The 18,793-nt window shown below is 40.3% G+C and overlaps 2 protein-coding genes and 1 pseudogene across 2 annotated transcripts in view; all 3 read left to right on the top strand.

Moving 5' to 3' along the window:
• The first annotated feature begins 1,832 nt into the window (after positions 1 to 1,832).
• Positions 1,833 to 4,543, top strand: LOC145450800 (sodium-coupled monocarboxylate transporter 2-like). Its single transcript, XM_080329306.1, has 4 exons — positions 1,833 to 1,947; positions 3,650 to 3,849; positions 3,938 to 4,041; positions 4,117 to 4,543. The coding sequence occupies exons 1-4, from the start codon at positions 1,912 to 1,914 to the stop codon at positions 4,290 to 4,292; spliced, it is 516 nt and encodes a 171-aa protein (XP_080185432.1). The 5' UTR covers positions 1,833 to 1,911; the 3' UTR covers positions 4,293 to 4,543.
• A 2,834-nt stretch (positions 4,544 to 7,377) lies between these two features.
• Positions 7,378 to 18,793, top strand: part of LOC145449690 (sodium-coupled monocarboxylate transporter 2-like) — a 33,029-nt gene continuing 21,613 nt past the window's right edge. Inside the window, exons 1-10 of the mRNA XM_080328103.1 lie at positions 7,378 to 7,500; positions 7,714 to 7,817; positions 7,925 to 8,113; positions 8,178 to 8,243; positions 9,769 to 9,888; positions 9,959 to 10,113; positions 10,200 to 10,340; positions 10,403 to 10,621; positions 15,463 to 15,575; positions 15,635 to 15,792. Of these exons, the coding sequence (XP_080184229.1) occupies positions 7,446 to 7,500; positions 7,714 to 7,817; positions 7,925 to 8,113; positions 8,178 to 8,243; positions 9,769 to 9,888; positions 9,959 to 10,113; positions 10,200 to 10,340; positions 10,403 to 10,621; positions 15,463 to 15,575; positions 15,635 to 15,792 (1,320 nt within the window). The 5' untranslated portion in view covers positions 7,378 to 7,445. The remainder of the gene's footprint in view (positions 7,501 to 7,713; positions 7,818 to 7,924; positions 8,114 to 8,177; positions 8,244 to 9,768; positions 9,889 to 9,958; positions 10,114 to 10,199; positions 10,341 to 10,402; positions 10,622 to 15,462; positions 15,576 to 15,634; positions 15,793 to 18,793) is intronic.
• LOC145449912 (uncharacterized) lies at positions 11,219 to 11,858 on the top strand (annotated as a pseudogene).

Genomic DNA, 18,793 nt, shown 5'->3' with positions numbered 1-18,793 from the left:
TTGATCGTGTGGTGCAACAGCGTTTGATGTTTTTTAGTATGGTTAGTTAATGCAAAGCTACTTGATTCGACACCTTATTTATGCTCGTGTCTGAAACTTTATCTGACCATTGGTGTTTCAATTGCGAGCTGTGTGAGGAACTTCTCAAAGCTCCAACTGATTAAGTCTTATTTACGTTCTACCATGAATGATGATCGGCTATCAGCTCTATCCATTCTGTCTATAGAAAGAGACTACGTTCAAAAACTTGAATATGAGGATATTATTGCTGATTTTTCTTTGAGGCGGCTATTGATTTTCTATTAGCACAATACATTCGTTCGCTATTTCTTGTCTTTATTATTTTTGACCTTATTAACGTTGAGACGGTGAGGCTGAGACGCGGCATATTATTTGTATTTATTTTTATTGACAAGATTGCTTGAACGTGAATCTATGTCGAAATGTGCTGCGGTCTACTTAGGGGTGGGCGGCATTTTAAGCGGGGCCAGGGGCGGCAGCACATGCTGCTACGCCTGTAGCTGTGGCATTTCCTGAACTAAATCGCATGCTTTCTATTAAATAATAGAGGATCGAGGCAATTCTGATTTGATTGTAATCGATATGCGTTGTGGTAGATGTAGTATTGTAGTGTAACGTCAATGTACACAGCTGTGGGCAGCAGCATCGATTTATCCTAATGCATGCCGGCAGGGCAACAACTTTTTTATTCTGAATCTTGCTGGCTATGTGATTAAATCGTTAGGCTGCCCTAAAAAACGGCGACCACCAAATTTGAGTTCATTCCAACCGGTAATCGCGGATTTCGTACAGTTTGAAAATTTCAAATTTACCCAAAGATGCAAAAAATAAATCAAATTTTCCTGTCAACCCGATAAATTGTTGCGCTGTCTTCAAAAACGATGCAAAACAAATTTGACTCAATTCCAGCCCGTGGAAGCGGAGTTATTTGAGTTATTCATTGATAATTCTGGGATTATCCTTGATCGGTGGATAGAACCCGAAAGATAAACAAAACGCACGTTAACGACATGCTATACAGCAGCACTCGGACGTCACAACCTCCGCCCTGAGTTCACTATGAACAATACAAAATTTTGAAGCTCACAAGAAATAGGTGTCTTGACAGCTTTGCCCTTTATATTCATGATTTAATATATATTAGACCAGTGGTGGGCAAGTATTTTCCTTCGCGGGCCAATCAAAAAGTAAAAAATACGTTGGCGGGCCGAGAGAAAAATTTTAGATGTATTCTCCAGTACATTTTAATTTTATTTCTAAATTACATTGTTATTAAATGCTGCTCTGTGAATGTGTTGATTCTAGGTAATGAGAAACTGACGGTTAATTGAAAAAATATTTATTTGCCGTCATGATTCGAAACATAATACGTTTTGACCTCTCTTCAAACCTCTATCCACGTTCTTTTATTAAGACTCTGAAACAGGCACGCCTCCCTTTATGACAGTGAAAAATATCTCACCCCCCTTATCATGATATCACAATATAATAAAAAATTCAACCAGAATGCTCGCAATCCCAATGGATAGTTTGATGGCATGGAAGGTTATGGCTGTTGATGAGAGAATTCTGAAATATCAAATTCGGACAATACACATGGCCATAACTATAGGCTGGGGTGAATCGCGCGAAGCGCGAAAACAATTTGCATTTAACTAAGGCTTCGTGCCTCCTTCTGATGCTGATGCCCCCCAGTTCGAGAACCACTGCACCAAAATGTATATACAATAGTACACAGCTTATTATCTTGGTCGCTGCCTTCCGAGCAGAGTGCAGCTTAAATAGCCTTGATGTTAAGCGAAGCTTGCAGTCACGTTGTCTTCCACAAATATTCTTTCCGTTGTTGTATCTATTACGGGACTATTCGCCGGACCTGTGGTGGCAGTGTTTATGATGGCCGTCTTTATGCCTTGGATAAACTACAAGGTAGGTTGTTGTTGTTGTTGTTGTTGTTGTTTGTGGAATTCATGGTGTTTATTCAATACAATGGTCATTTACACCAGTCCGATATTCCTTCTTTTTGATTCCGTAACTGACGACTTGCAGCAGAGCCCACTTCTAAGATTTTGTGAGACGTCGCTTTCGCGGATGCGATGAAAATATCCTATTACGCATAAGAATTAGTAATTTCGTCACGGCGTTATATGTGCATCTGTCGGGAAACAATTCGGACACAATAAACCTGCATCAGGCTTGACGTGTTATTTACCCTATGGCGTGGAATGATGAATTCGACGTATTGTTGCATATACTCTGTAGGAGTGGTTCACCAACTAATTCGTCTCTGCAGACTGGTACACTAACGATTAGGGATGGTGTGAACGCGAGGTTCGCGTTCGCGTTCTGTGTGTGAACCTCGGAAATTTAGAGGTTCACGTTCACAAACGAACCTTGGTAGGTTCTGCACTGTGAACCTTTTTCATATATTACAATTTTCACTTCATTATATCATCTTTGGTGGAAATTTATTGCATTTCAACTGCAGGCAACTCTATGCAAGGCACTGACAGCATAAAAAATCAACCACAAACGAGCATGCACCTTGACAATCTCAGACATTTTACTTGCTTTGTTACAAAAGTTTGCTCGAAATACCCAGCTTTCTGTTTGTGAATATTTTGTGACACTCTGCTGTGAGCGTGACCCGCAATCACGCAACATCAAGAGCGAAATACATTATATGTAGGCAGTCAGCGAATGATGCTTATTCAACCAATCAATGAAATTGATATCGTTGTCTGATGTGAAAGATCTAGCAGTCTTACGGGGTCATATGTTTATTTTATTATACAAACCGAATCCGTGCGATTGGGGTGTGGGCTCCTGCTGTATAAGCTGGTAAAGTGTAATAATATCGGTAGCAAGTACATAAACTCGTTTTACACTGTGCTCAATTTTAACGTAGCAATTATACTCAGACGCAGAATACATTATCCGGTCTGGCGTAGACCGCTAACGCGTAAGCATATATTCCTAGGCAAGTCCTCGTCGAAATTGTCGGCAGAGTGACGGAATATATTGATTTTATGAGATTATTATATCATTTCATTGCCCCAGTTAATACATTTGGTGATGTTTAAAACGTATCTAGGTATCGTGTTTGTACATTAATTAAGGGCATAGGCTATCACTTCACTGAAATGTAGGGTTGGAATTAGCAATATGACGTCACGTGACGTCATGAGGTTCACGTTCGCGTTCACACAGAACCTTTCAAAAAGGTTCGCGTTCACACGAACCTGAACCTTTCAGAGGTTCACACCATCCCTCGATGCTTATGCGCTGTGGCCCGCCAAACAAAGAGGATGATATCATTTTTTTAAACGTTTCCGAACCGTATATGAAGGGGTTTGGGGTCAATTGAAGGGGTCGATAACTGAACGAGACACCCGAGATTGTCTATCCACCCCGATGTGTTTTCATTTGAACAAAAAAGGATATGACTAGTGACTACCTTGCTTGTGTACTTTTAATGGGCAACAAGCAATATCTTTCTAGTTCATTGAGAAACGAGCAGAAAGTTTTTGAAAATCTATTTTCTACGCCGATAAATTGATGTAGATTCTAAAATGTGTTTGGAACGCGGTCAAATACATTATCCTGGGTAAATTGAATCATTATTTTTCAGAGTGTTCTGATAGGTTGCACTGCCGGTTTCCTGTTTCTTTGTTGGATACAAATATCGGTACTGGTTATGCCGGTCGACGAAACGGAGTGGAAGTCATTGCATCTTTCCACTAGCAATTGCACTTTCACAGGGGAAGGCAATTCGACGATTATCACAAATTCAATGGTAGTCTCAAAACCATCGAATGAAAATAGAAAAATGTGAGTATACAGTATAGGCCTATACACCAGATTTATTTGCGTACCAGTAAAACTTCAGGAGCAATAATGAAGTAAATGGAATTTTTAGAGGCACACTTGGCGCGACTCTATTTGCAATATCTCCCTACTTATACGGACTGGTGGGAACTGCGGTCTGCATCTGCGCAACGCACGTTGCATCCCTGCTTACTGGTAGGCAAACAGCAGATGCCTGTATAGCCATTTGGCGTGATGTGTTCGATTTGGCGTGGTATGTTCTCTTCGCAGGTTTTGAGCAACCGTCTCAGCGGATTAAACGCCTCACAACTCCTTTCTTGATCTGGCCTCAACTTTATCCGACCCGCATGCGCCAATATTTCGACTTCGATCAAAATACGGAAGAAAAACGTCACGATTGCGAGGAAAGCGACATACGACTAACTCATGTGCCCAAATGCAGTTGATTTTCTTCATTTGATTATGGTGGTACTGAAATACGTCTTTTAATGATCATGCAGTGCCGGAGTTAGTGGCATTAAGACATTTTGTTAGGAGGCCCAAGGTAACTTATATACCCAGATATAACTGCTATATATTTCTGCGTAACTTTATTGAATATGTCTTTGTAGTATGTATAAAATCAAATCAATGATAATCTCATTATGATGACTTATCACTTGGATTAGGTTCGTAAATAAATGAACAATTCAAGCAATGTTTCCTCTAAGCTGCGCACGTGCGCAAATTGGCAGTGATGACATGGTCTCTGCGCACAGAAAATCTAAGTTGCGCACAAAAAATCCGAAGTGCTGACCTTTTTTTTTAGTCGTTACGCACTGTTGTCCAAGGGTCTGCGCAGTGAGTTGGTGAGTGTGCGCAGACTCGTCAAAAATTAGAGGAAACATTGACTTCAAGATATTCGGTGTTATATTATTTATGTTATGCCATGATGTCCGAGCATTGAAGGTGTAACACATCAGTTCTGCGCCGAGGATGCCCACATCCTCAAAGGGCGTGAGACGTCCGACTTGGGGGTATCATTTTGGCAGGTTAGAAATCGAATGAGAATTTCTGAGTGCGTTTGCAACGTCGCTCTTGTTATCAATATTCATGACCAATAGTTAGCTAAACTGAGCAATGGTAAGGCGGTGTTGGGATCAAGTCACTAGCTTCGGGTCACGAGTCATTTCGAGTCATTCTGACTCGAGTCAAGTCAATCGATTTTAGAAGGTGACTCGAGTCAAGTCAAGTCACTCGATTTTTGGAGGTGACTCGAGTCAAGTCGAGTCAAGTCAAGTCAAGTCACAATTCAAGTCAAGTTGCATTTTCGAAGTATTAGGCATGATTAGGTCATTGAATTTTTCCAGCTGTCTGAAATACAGATTGACTGGTCATTGATTCTGAACTGATGAAAAATATAGAGGTAAATATACAAATACACGCAAGAAGGTGCTGTATCGCTCACATATACGTAGTACCATTAAACTATAAATAATTGCGCTCAGTTTATAGCTACCTGCCAAAATAGAAAATTGAGAAACGAATTGATAAGGTGCAATACATTATCAAAACCATATTTACAAATTGATATAATATAATTCATGCCTGCGCCATTGGTTGATTAATATATAAACTATATATTCAAATTCAATTTCAGTGAAACAAGAAGTTTGGTTAAGGTAAGAACAGAAAACAGAAATAGACATTTTGCTATTAAATTACTTTACGGTACTAGTTTACGACAACGTACGCTGTAAGCTTCGATCATTTCGTTTGCGGTCAATTTATTTGTGAGAGGACAATGCAGGCTCAATAAACGCACGATCATTGAATGATTGGTCGCTCTGACGGATTACACCAGCGTTTCGCGAACAATCCCACCATATGCAAGATACAGTGATTTCTATCGACATCGATTACTGGATGACTTGAAATTAACTCGTGAATTTTGCTCCGAGTCACAAGTCAATCCACATTTCTGATACGCCGAGTCAAGTCAATTCAAGTCATTTTAGCAACGTGACTCGAGTCAAGTCAAGTCATACGAAAAAGATGACTCGAGAGTAAATTAGCTGTGAATGAAATCAGTTTATCGAATTACGTGTTGTCGCACAAGACCATTGACTAGGGTTACCATACGTCCACTTTTAAGAGGATTTGTCCTCTTTGTTGACTTTTTCGAAAGGGTCCTCGGAGGACGCTCTTTTGTCCTCTTTTTTGAGATTTTAGGTCAAATTTACGGCCAAAATCGACTGAGGTGGGTATTTCGGGGGCTGAGCCGGAGATGACCTTTTTTTATTTTTATTAGTCAGCCACCTGAAAATGTGAAGGGAAAACTGTATTTTAGGCGGTGAGCGGGAAAGTTTACCTTTTTTTTAGTCAACCGACTACAAAGTGAGAAAAATTTAGCATTTTTTCAGGATTTTCCACCGGTTTTGCAAGTCTGAGAATTCTGAAAAAGTGTCCTATTTTCAGATTTCCAAAATGTGGTAACCCTACCATTGACCAACCAGACTCAAATATTTGCTCTGATGTGCACAGTGCTGGTGGCGGCTCAGTCACCATATCAACAAAACGAAATCGTTCCGACAGCGGCCTCCAGTGGATGTGGTAGCTTTCCCTGTCGACAGTGCGTGTGATTGCTGAACACCCTATAGCGTATTGGGTCTGTCGAAAACTAAAACATCGAGAGTTGCTTAGTATCCAGTCAAAATTTTCCGTAATGATACTGATTCGGGGACGTGCGATCTGAGGCCCAGTCGCTTGCGAATGGAATCGCCAGGTAGTAGTACTTGTCTACAGTTTTCATGATCGTGAAGACTCTATTTTTTCTACCTTGTCCAGCCAGTTACATAAATTTCTTGGATCAATCGTTTTTTTCACTACAGTATATCGGAAGCGATACCAGGAATTTCAGAGACATACCAAACATGGACTTAAATGTGTGACTTGACTTCCTCAATGTGAACGATGAGCACGAGGCTATGCTGATCATTTTCCTCGAGCTTTTCGAGAGTTGCACACAGTAGAAATTCAGAATCCATCAAACAAATTGGCAATGTCATTTACATACACGTCTTGGAGCAATCGGTTTTCTGCTGCAGTATACCGGAATCGATACCAGGAATTTTGAAAAACTTATTCGAAATACCTCACTGGAATGGGTCGCCGGAATTCTCGAATGTGAACGATGAACAGCCTACGTTGCTACGCTAGTGATTTTCCACAAGCTAATCGAGGTTTTCCCAGAGTAAAATATCAGAATCTTTAAGACAAATATGCATGTGGAAGACTAGATTGTGGCAGTATCATCAGTTAAGTGTAAGATGATTTTCTAATAACACTACAGTAAACGGGTTCGAAATCTTATGTCATAGGAATCTGCTCATTCGTTCATATTGGAAGGAGTGGGAAATTGTCTGCTAAGCAGATCTGGCAATGAATTAGAATGAAATGATTTCCACCACTGGAGTATGAGTGCAATTAGACCCGCCAAAATGGCAGGCCGACTGTTATTCAGCTACAAAAGCTTGTAAAAACAAAACATCCATGCAGTGACGTCTAGAATTGCAACTCAGATAGTAATCGACCAACTGTAGGCGAGCCCGGATTTTCGTATGATGGAACACCTTAAAGAAAATTTCCAAGCGTTGGATTTCGTCCTTTTCTTTGGTGAGTCAAAAGACTTGACTTCTAATGTCCATATAGATTCAATATTGAGATAATGCGATCAGCGTGGCGATGGAATTATTATTTGTTAAGTCGGGATTGTGGCGCTTGTCGCATCACAAGTAGGCTATTTGTGCGTCGCTCATAAGGGGTATTGTTTTAGGGCAATCCGTATCATGTCTATTTATAGATTGTTATTTTTTTACGCTGATGTAGGTATCGTTGCACTGTCCCTTGGAGTAGGAGGCTTCTTTGCTTTTCGAGATCGCAAAAAGAAATCTACTGATAATTATTATTTTGGAGAAGGACAAATATCACCGGTGCGTACACAAAAACGGTATGGTTAACGGCTGGCCCATACTCAATTCGACACAAAACCTGTCGGGCTTAGGTGTATAGTCTATATCTGCGTCATGAATGTTTTTAGGTGGCAGTCGCCATTTCCATATCAGTTTCCTACACATCCGCCGTGTCTTTTATCGGTATCCCCACCGATGTCTATCTTCACGGTAACGCGATAGGCTGGCTCCCAGTGAGCATTCTTTTCGCGGATATCATGGCTATCGTCTATCACATTCCACTATTTCACAAACTCAAGATATTGAGCGCATTCGAGGTATGGACAAAATAAGTATTTTTCACGTGCTGAAAATGGTTGAATCGCTTTTTAACAATTCCAGTATCTGGAGATGAGATTTCACAGATCAGTCCGAATGCTCGTGTCCGGACTGCGGCTGATGGGATCTGTAAGTGGAGTCAGGTTATTTCGATTCGACATTTTAGACATCGGTTATTATACAGGACTTTTTTGCATTTAATGGTGGGGCGGTCAACCGAGGCATCGCCTCAGCTATAATTCTACGAAAATAACTGTATTATCTGTGTTTTCGCCTGTAAATGCCTAGTCGGGACATATATTATCTTATCCTTCATAAATAACTTTACTGATCTATTCTCTCAAAGCATATCACAATAAACAATAAATCACATGCATTTTTTATTTATGTTTTTTGGCGAAATAATGAGCGCAGATGATAACTTTTGATTGAGCTCAGTTCATTATTTCCGTATGACTATAGCAGGGGTCTCAAACACGCGGCCTGGCAGAACATTTAAGCGGCCCGCGTCTAAATTTTGGATTATCAAGCATTTGGCAATTATGGGGCCATATCTTTCCGGATTTCAGAAATATTCACTCTGAAATCGCTCCAAAAACTGAAAATACTCATCAAACTTCATATCCCACCACTTTCAAACGCTACCATGTGGCGGAAGATCTGCTGCTGCATCAGGTTGTATTCATGATGATAAAACATGAACCGTATACATAATTGGTGACTGAAAATTGTGGCTTGGACTTGGATGCGATCTTTCGCGGAATTACTCGGACCGGCTCGGTGACAGAATAACAATGACTCCAATTTACTCGAGTCAAAATTAGAAAGGACTTGCGCGTCGGAAGGAACGCCCTGACTTGGTTACAACCAAGGACGAAACAAACTATTCTAGAATAGTATGTTGTGGCACGTCAGATGTCCGCGAGGTGCAAAATTATGTCGCGACAGATTTTATGGTGGTATCATGCATGGTGTTTATATCTCATATATTGAACAAACATTACAATATTGGAATTGGTGTGCAATCCAAAACGCTCCGGTTTGATTTGCTGTGTGGCAACTATAGGGTTGCATTCAAAACAATAATCAATTTAAAACAAACGTGTTTTTTTAGTATTTTTTGTTTTTGTTTTTTTAAGCCATGACGTCACGAATATTCAATTGTGACGTCATAGTGGATTGTCATTAATAATTGAAAATACAGGGTAAATATAGCTCCTTTGACGAAATATCTGTACTAATAATGCTGAACCGACTATTTTAAAGGGTTTCAACCTTGCCGTATCGATATACGTCGGCTATATCGGGTGGTAATTGTCCGTAGGCTCACACAAAAAGTTTTTTAGAAAGTATTTACACAATTATCGCATAATTTTACAACTTAGAAAACACATTTTTTTAAAGGCCTTTGTTTAAAACACCGTTTAAAACATGTTTTAAACAAAGTGTTTTGAAACACCGTTTGTTTTAAATGCAGCCCTAGTGGTAACTATAGGTAATTTCCACTACTGGCAATTCTAAAGTATACAAAATATTTATCTCGCTGATATCCGCAAAATGAGCATAGACAATATATATATATATATAGTATTATCTTGTCCTCTGCTGCGATATGGTACCTATTCTTCGGTGTCATCTTATTTCGAAATTCCAGATACTACACTTGTCTATTTCTACGTATTTACCAGCTCTCTCATTGCACACTGTCACACCGCTGGATCTGCGATGGACTATCGCCCTGACAAGTATAATATGTACCGTGTATACGTCCCTGGTGTGTACCACGAACATTTCAAGTAATAGCGGTACCTTGCTTCGGGAAATTTCAAATAAATTTTACTCAGGGTGGTGTGAAGGCGGTGATCTGGACTGACGTAATGCAAGCTGTTGTGATGATCGCAGGAATGCTTGCTACGTATTTCGTGACGCTTCAATCAATTGGTGGATTTCATGCGCTTTCAGAATCCATCGCAAGAGGAGGAAGAATAACGATGTTCAGGTAATAGGGTGCAGACATATTCCTCAAAAATAAAACCATTGCGTTCCACAATAAATTGTTTTATGCATCAACTTTTGTAATAACAGACTCGATCCGGACCCAAGAGTGAAATACACTGTGTGGAGCATGCTCTTCGGGCTGTCCATTAATACATATTTCGCCTTGATTTGTAACCAAGTGTATGTTCAAAGGTGGCTGTCGTGCAGGACAATACGCCGAGCCAGAATGTGAGAGATTGTGGCAAAGAACGCTGACGGGTATTTCATTAAAGTTACGATATGTTCTCCAGCGCTGTCGCAATGAGCTTCGTGCCGTTGGCTTTGATGAATGTATTCACGGTACTGATTGGTTTGGCTGTCTACGCATTTTACGAAGGATGTGATCCTCTGCTGCTTAAAAGAGTCACTAAAGCAGACCAGATCGTGCCGTATCTGATGATCAATTTGTTTCGTGACATTCCCGGTATGGCCGGCCTGATGGTGTCAGCCGCATTCAGTGGGAATTTAAGGTAAGGAATTGCTTCAATTAGTTTAATAGTTGAAGGTGCCTTCGGTAGTTTTCATAGTGTTTCAAGTAGGGTTGCATTTAAAACAAAAATCTATTCAAAACAAACATGTTTAAAACAAGGACCTTGTTTAAAACATGTTTTTATTGTTTTTTATGTTTGTTTTTAAAGTCATGACGTCACAAATATTCAATTGTGACGTCATATTGGATTGAGATTGCCAATTAAAAATATACGGTTATTATAGCTCCTTTGACGAGATATCTATACGTACTATAGCTGTTGAACCGACTATTGTGAGGGTTCCAATAATCCCATATCGTATACGTCGGTTATATCGGGCGGTAATCGTACGCAGTTTTTTGGAAAGTATTTACACAATTATGGCATAATTATACAACTTGAAAAACACAATTTTTTTTAAAGGCCTTTGTTTAAAACACTGTTTAAAACAAGTTTCAAACAAATTGTTTTAATCCTAGAATGCATAACAGGGGTCAAAATGACCCAGACGGTGCTATTCATCGTAATCGCTAAACACATATTGGGAATTGAGTCCTGAAATTTCTTGACTTTGTTAGTCTTTTATACTTATACATGATGAGCAAAAAGTCGTTCTGTAAAGTTTTACCTCTGACAAGAAAAATGCACTTTTTACTATATACCCCGAGAATGCATAACAGGGGTCATTTTGACCCGCATCAAATTGAAATAGAAAAATACCTGAAAAAACAGGCATGAGATCATCAGATTTTATAACCAGACAATGATTGGTGTAGACTTGATTGACGAAATGATTCAAACATATACTTGCAAACGACAATCCTGCCGATGGCCTCTAGTTCCTTTTTACAATCTGCTCGACATCGCAGCTCTAAATGCATATACCATATTCAGACAAGTATAATCCATATTCAGACAAGTATGACCCGATTATAAGATTGGATAAGGTTCAAAGCAACGAGGTTACATTCATATCTTTCTAACTGCCTCATTTTGCCCCAAATGATGACAATATAGACAATAAAACACCACAGAGCCACAAGAGAGGATATGGGGAGATGCGGCATAGCTTTTCGAAGTTCATCCCTGCAAACAGCAAACACGTTGCAGAAGAGAAAGCGGTGTTCCTTACTTATGTCCAGACGCAAAGGTTAAGAAACTTGCAAATTTATGCTCCATATGTTGCATACCCGTGTGCCCAGAATACAGCGTGACCATAATCACAGGCAATAAGTAAAGGGAATGAATCAGGCTGTTCTTTGTAGTGTGAACTGTTTTGGACATTTCTTTCATTTTATCACCGACGTCTTTACACTGTTTTTCGCCGGCTGTTCAATTAAAGTGCAACAAAAACTCTAGATATGTCGTCATTACACCAATGGAAGATCTCTGGAAAGCACAAGAAGAAAAATATTCAATGTCTTTATAGTAGAATTGCACGTGATAGCAATACGGGTCAAAATGACCCCTGTTATGCATTAGCGTAAGTTATTCCGTGTATACATGCTAAGGGTAAACAACCATTTGTTTTAAATGCAACCCTATAAGTTTTAAGTATATGTAGGTACGGTGTCAACTAGGGATGGTGTGAACCTCTGAAAGGTTCAGGTTCGTGTGAACGTGAACCTTTTTGAAAGGTTCTGTGTGAACGCGAATGTGAAACTCATGACGTTACGTGACGTCGTATTGCTAATTCCAACCAGGGCCGTAACAGCACTTCGTCAGGCCCCCCCTAAAACGTTGGTCTTGGGCCCCCCATAGGGTGATAAACCTAACTTCTGGGGGGCGAAGCCCCCCAGACCCCCCTCAGACTGTACCCTGTTTATCGCCACTTATCATCTACATTGGGGAGTTGTTTAGTGAGCAAGCTTTTGTCGCCTAAGCGCGCGAAGCGCGAAAAACTTCTTGAATTGAAGATTGAATCGGTCAGTATGATCGGGAATTGCATATATATTGTTATCAACTTTTATCTTCTCTCTGCTCACGTAATCATATTTGCCGGTAGAGCTGAGTGACATGTGTTCGAAAAGGTAGGGCCACTCAATAATAATTAAACATCTTCGGGCGTATACCCGTTGGCAGGAACGAAACAGCACCTCATCAGGGAACCCAAAAACTTGGGTCTTGGGCTCCCATAGGATGATAAAACTACCCCCCCCCCCCCCAATCACGTTGTTCGCGTTTGTCACGCAATTAGCTGTACCGTATAGTGAGCCAGCGCGATGCGCGAAAATGTTCGGTAATTTCTGATAAAATCGGTCAATCAGATCGACAATTGCATATATATTGCTATCACTTTCTTGTCCTCTCTACTCACGTAATTAGATTTACTGGTAGAGCTGAGTGAAGTGTCTTGAAGACGGGAGGGCCCGTAAATAATAATTAAACATCCTCGGGCGGGCGGACCCGTTGATATGACTTCGTTACATATATGATGTTATTTCGTGACTTCCAGTCTGCTAAATCAAAAAATAGAGAATCGCATGAACGTACTAAACTGAAAGACGCACACGATTTCAAATTGGTATTTCTTCATTGGCGTAAATTTTTTCTCAGCGGGATGGTATTTGTCTTGTGAGGTTCAGATTGCCAAGACGGAAACATTCGCCGCCAGTCATTTAGGCGCCTATGGACAATTAAACCTATATGTATTTTGTATATATAACGAAGTCTTCGGTCAGCATAACGGCATAGTCCTTTTCGGCAAAGGTTTTCTCGCTGCCGATCGATCTGGCACACTTCTTGGAGTCTCATGTTATATGGCTTAAAACTTGATTGTATGTCTTGGTGGGTCGTGGCGCGGTTATGGCCCAATACCCAATAATAAAGATAAATGGCATCTTGAATTCACGCGCGGCGCGAAAAAATTTTGAAAAAATTGCATAAATTTTCAAAAAATACTCTATGATTTATGCTAATTCACGAAATAATTTTGGGTCCCCTTCGTGCTCGCCCCCCCCCCCCAATTAGGGGGTTTGGGGTGCGGCAGTTACGGTGCTGATTCCAACACTACATTTCTGTGAAGCGAGCCTATGTCTAGCGACGATTCTGGCCATATAATGCCACAATGCTGAAGTACATATTGACGTTTTGAACGTCGCCAAATATATCAACTGGGGCAATCAAATGATATAATAATCCCATGACATCAATATCTTCAGTCGCTTTGCCAGCAATTTCGACGACGACGCCTGAGCGGTCTAAGCCAGATCGGACAATGTATTCGGCGTCTGAGTATTGCTATACGTTGATATTGAGCAGAGTGTAAAACGGGTTTCTATACTCGGCACCGATATTAACCCATAAGCCAACATACCAACACCCCGCGCGGATTTGGTTTTTATAATACAATACACATATGAAGTCAAGATTGACCCCGTACATCTGCTAGATTCTTTACAGCAGACAACGATATCAAACTCATTCATTGGTTGAATAAGCATCATTCGCCGACTACCTACAATCCTACATGTAGTGTATTTTGCTCTCGATGTTGTGTGATTGCGGGTCGTTTGCGGGATTGCGGGTGTAACAAAGCAAGTACAATTTTTGAGATTGTCAAGGTGCATGCTCGTTTAGTGTTGACTTTTTTACGCTGCCAGCGTCATTCATACAGTGGTCGCAGTTGAAAGGCAATAAATTTCAACCAAAGACGTCGCAATGCAGTGAAAATTGTAATATACGAAAAAGGATCACAGTGAAGAACCTATCAAGGTTCGTTTGTGAACGCGAATCTCCAAATTTAAGAGCTTCACACACAGAACGCGAACGTGAACCTCACGTTCACACCATCCCTAGTGTCAACCCCATAAAAAGGTCGGTGCTAGTGTGGAGCTGTGTCATAAAAAATACATAAAATGTTCTTTGGTTTATTGATAAGTTCAGAAATGCATAAAACACCATGGTCCCTTGTTAAGTTCAACGTAAGCTATGGATGTTGATAGAAAAGCGATTCGGTTCTTGACTAATCTCAGCCCGCCAGGGTTGCAGAGAATCAAATCTGGGTAATTTGCTTTACATTAAAATATAGTACCGATAGGTGTAAATTAGGACCCCATAATGCATGTTTTCAAAATGTGAGGCCTGGGCCGTGAGATGTCAATAAACTTAAGATTTGGGTAGTTTCAGAGCCACTACATTCTGTATTTTGAACTTGTTTATGACTTCGCTCAACTTCGTAGCAGCCGCAACTTCGTAGCATTCAAAAAACCACCTATGCTAATATTAGTTTCTACGCATCAAATACCGTTGGAGTAGAGGTAGATATACAAGCAAGATTACTTGAGTAAGTGGAAATAGTCGACAAAACTGCTTAAGTACGACGAAAAAGTATAAGTATTTCCTTGCTGATGACATCTAGATTTTATGGAGGCAATAAACATATGTCGAGTTTGATAAAGGGTGATGAGTAGGTCTGGGCATAATGATTCGAGGACTCGAATCCGAATCGAGTATTAATTTTATTGATTCGAGTTGTGTAGTAAAAGACGATTGTTTCGAGTACTGACATTTTACGCTTCTCGCCACTGAGAGATAATTTATCATAGAGAATTATAGTTTCGATACTAATTTGCACTGTTGAAGCCTTGAAAACTTGGTTGGTGATGCGCGTAAGTTATCATCAAATCAATATTTAATTTTTTCTCAATATAAATATGTTATGTCCTCCGTTGCCATAAAGCAAACAAAAGATTACGTTTTCGCTTATAATCCCAATGGTGCTATAGTGCAGCCCGCGAATGGTTTTAGATGTTGAATGTCGCCCTCGAGGTACAAGGTTTGCCCGCCCCTTCTGTACAATCTACAATCTAATCTGCATCATGTTTCTATACTTATTTCAGTACTGTGTCTTCGGGAATCAACGCTCTTTCCGCAATGATCCTTTCTGACTTTGTAGGAGTATGTTTCCCAGAATTGAAACAGACTAAAAGAGTTCTATTAAGCAAAATATTGAGTATGAAAATAAACAAGGTTTCGCTATCTACATAAGTGATGTAAATGTGAGTTTTGCAGCATTTTCGCTCGGAACAACAGTGATGATCTTGGCTTATGCTGTATCATTTGCTTCTACAAATATACTTCCCGTTGCCATGTCTATTTCCGGACTTTTCGCAGGACCCGTGGCAGCAATTTTCATGATGGGTGTCTTTATGCCGTGGATTAACTACAAGGTCAGTGGGATTATGTGATTACATCAAATTAAAAACAAAACTGTTGGGGAAATAACCATTTCGCCAAGACTACTCAACCCTAATATTTCATTATAATAATCTTGCGGCGATAAGATAACTACGATCATGCTCATTGTATAATTAAGCATTGGGTTTATAACTATTGGAGATGGTGCGAACGTTCGGCACACGTTCGCGTTCGCATATGCGAAACTCAACGAATCAAAAGTTCGCGGTCGCAAACGAACCGTGGTAGGTTGTACCCTGTGAACCGTTTAGTGCAGTGGTTCCCAACCTTTTTTCACCCACGTACCATTTTGAGGTTTTACGCAGTGCTCGCATACCACCTATATAAGTTACGTGAGCCGAGGGCGGATAAAAATGCTTCCATCGTGTTGAGCTGCCGAATGCAGCGAAGCAGAAAATAAGGCGCAGTATATGATTTCTGTAGTGCAGGGGTGACCAACCTTTTGGCTATTCACTGCCGCATTTCGAGTAGTCATATAGGCCAAGCCTACGGCCGCATTCTAGGACATAGTTCGTAATGAACAAAGTGGACGCCAAATCCCCAATTTAAACTGTCCATGTCCATTTTCAGTGAGCTCTAGACTAACGTATTTATTCATATCGGCTTACGAAACGCACCGAAATCGCGAGTGGTCAGGTGATGAATATATTATTGATTACGTCATGGTCGCGCCAAGCGCAGAAATTTTTTAGATTCACGAATGAATTTTGTCCTTAATATTCGTAGCTTCACATATTACTATCAAACATTTATCCTTTCTCGACCAATGTGATCAGATCCCAGGCAAAGTTGATGTAGGTTGTGTTTTCGAAAATGTAGGGCAAGTAATAAATGATGATGTATCTTCGGGTGGACCAATTGTAATAAGTCACTTTGTTGCATGCTGCTATTTCTTGACCTCCCATCAGGATTGGCGGTATATTGGAAAGATATCGAAATCACCCAAACGCACCATAGAAACAAATTTCTTTCGTGAGGAAGACACGATTCCAAGTTGGTATTTCTACATGGGGCTCATCATTTTTCGTCGCTATTCACATCTGTACTGTGGTGTTCAGGTTGCAATGAGAGCTACTACACTAAAATCGAAAAATGAAGTCGCGTTGAATCGCGTGAAGCGCGAAGATTTCAGGGTTATTCAAAATCTCCTAAAAATTTAGGAGTAAATTCGTACATTCAATTTTCATGTCGACGGCCACCAACACATACTAATTGAAATACGTGTCCAAGGCCGCACAAATTTCCTTCTACGGCCGCAGGTTGACCACACCTGTTGCAGTGGATCCATTTGGAATTCTTGTGGTCAAATATTTTAAAACGAAATTTGGTTAGGTAAGAATCCCAATGCTTTACGACTAGATCTCTTACCCGTAGGCCGTCATTGGTGGGATTGCCCATACCCACGACGACGACCTTTAACCACGACGACGACGGTTTGAAAACAAAACTCAAAATTAACCCCACTTGAACTAATAACTCCCTTCGGTCGAAAAAAAATAAACAGAATCTACTCGCGTACCACCGGGAAGACCACAGGTTGGGAACCACTGGTTTAGTGGAATGAAAGAAATATCCGGTAGTCTCCACTTCTGTGATCACAATTCCCCAAAATTCAACCTACTATTAGGGATGGTGTGAACCCCTGAAAGGTTCAGGTTCGTGTGAACGCGAACCTTTTTGAAAGGTTCTGTGTGAACACGAACGTGAACCTTATGACGTCACGTGACGTCATATTTCTAATTCCAGCCCTACATTTTAGTAAAATCATATAATGTACGCCTACACGATACCTATAGTGACGACTCAGGTCATATTAGGCCACAAAAATACATGGTGACTTAGCCAAATGTATCAACTGGAACAATAATATGCTATATTTATTCCATAAAATCAATATCGTCCGTCGCTTTGCCAACAATTTCGAAGGGGACTTGCAAGGGAATAAAAGCTTACGCCGTAACGGTCTAGGCCAGACCGGACAATGTATTCGCCGTCTGAAATTGCTACATAAATATTGAGCAGAGTGTAAAACGGGTTTCTATAGTAGCTACCGATATCATCCCATAAACAAGTTGTACAGTAGCCAACACCCCAATCGCACGGATTCGATTTTTATGATACAATATTCATATCAAATCAAGATTTTTTTACATTAAACAACCATGTATTATTTATATCAATTTCGTTGACTGGTTGAAGAAGCATCATTCGTTGACTACCTAGAGGTAGTGTATTTCGTTCTTGATGTTGTATGATTGCGGGTCAAGCTCACAGCAGAGAGTCACTAAATATTCACAAAAGTAAAGCTGAATATTTCGCGTAAACTTTTGCAACAACGCGTGTAAAATCGTTGAGGTCGGCATGCTAGCGGTACATGCTCATTTAGTGTTGATTTTTTTATGCTGCGAGCGCCATCCACAGAGTGGTCTGAAGTTGAAATGCAACGAATTTCAGCCAAAGATGTTATAATGACACGAAAATTGCAATATATGAAAAGGTTCACAGTGCAGAACCTACCAAGGTTCGTTGGTGAACGTGAACCTCTAAATTTCAGAGGTTCACACAGAGAGAGAGAGAGATATTTATTGATTTGTCCAACCGTAAAGAAAACATCATTGGCACATGAAACAACAATAAATGAACTTAACGGTATAGGACAGGGTGTGACCGATATGACTCTGGGTAGGGTCAACTAGTCTGATTACACCCTGCATTAACAAATACAGATATCGTGTCATAAATTTGGATGCATTGGTTGGGATCAATCAATTCAGCTCAGCATAAAAATAAAATACTGAAGAAACTAAAAAAATTGGTGTGAGACAAGCGGATCATTGGTAACGGGAGATGAGGTGACTGAATAATTCCTTTTTGAAGGAGTGGTATGGGAGGTCCCGTATTGATGAGGGTATAGCATTCCATATGACAGGACCGGCATAGTCGATCGATTTCTTTGTGAGGTTACTTGTGGGT

The sequence above is a fragment of the Botryllus schlosseri genome, chromosome 11 (genome assembly GCF_051294905.1).
Source record: "Botryllus schlosseri isolate E-star chromosome 11, Bs_hap1, whole genome shotgun sequence".
Classification (NCBI taxonomy): Eukaryota; Metazoa; Chordata; class Ascidiacea; order Stolidobranchia; family Styelidae; genus Botryllus; species Botryllus schlosseri.
The sequence above is the reverse complement of the archived record's forward strand: the minus strand, read 5'-3'. Positions and strand labels throughout refer to the sequence as shown.

What these genes read in the sequence shown, in the direction of transcription:
- LOC145450800 (XM_080329306.1), top strand. Translation starts at nt 1,912, where the DNA reads ATGATGGCCGTCTTTATGCCTTGGATAAACTACAAG. An exon ending in TGCCTTGGATAAACTACAAG is followed by an intron (nt 1,948 to 3,649) that starts GTAGGTTGTTGT and finishes ATTATTTTTCAG; the next exon opens with AGTGTTCTGATAGGTTGCAC. An exon ending in CGTTGCATCCCTGCTTACTG is followed by an intron (nt 4,042 to 4,116) that starts GTAGGCAAACAG and finishes TTCTCTTCGCAG; the next exon opens with GTTTTGAGCAACCGTCTCAG.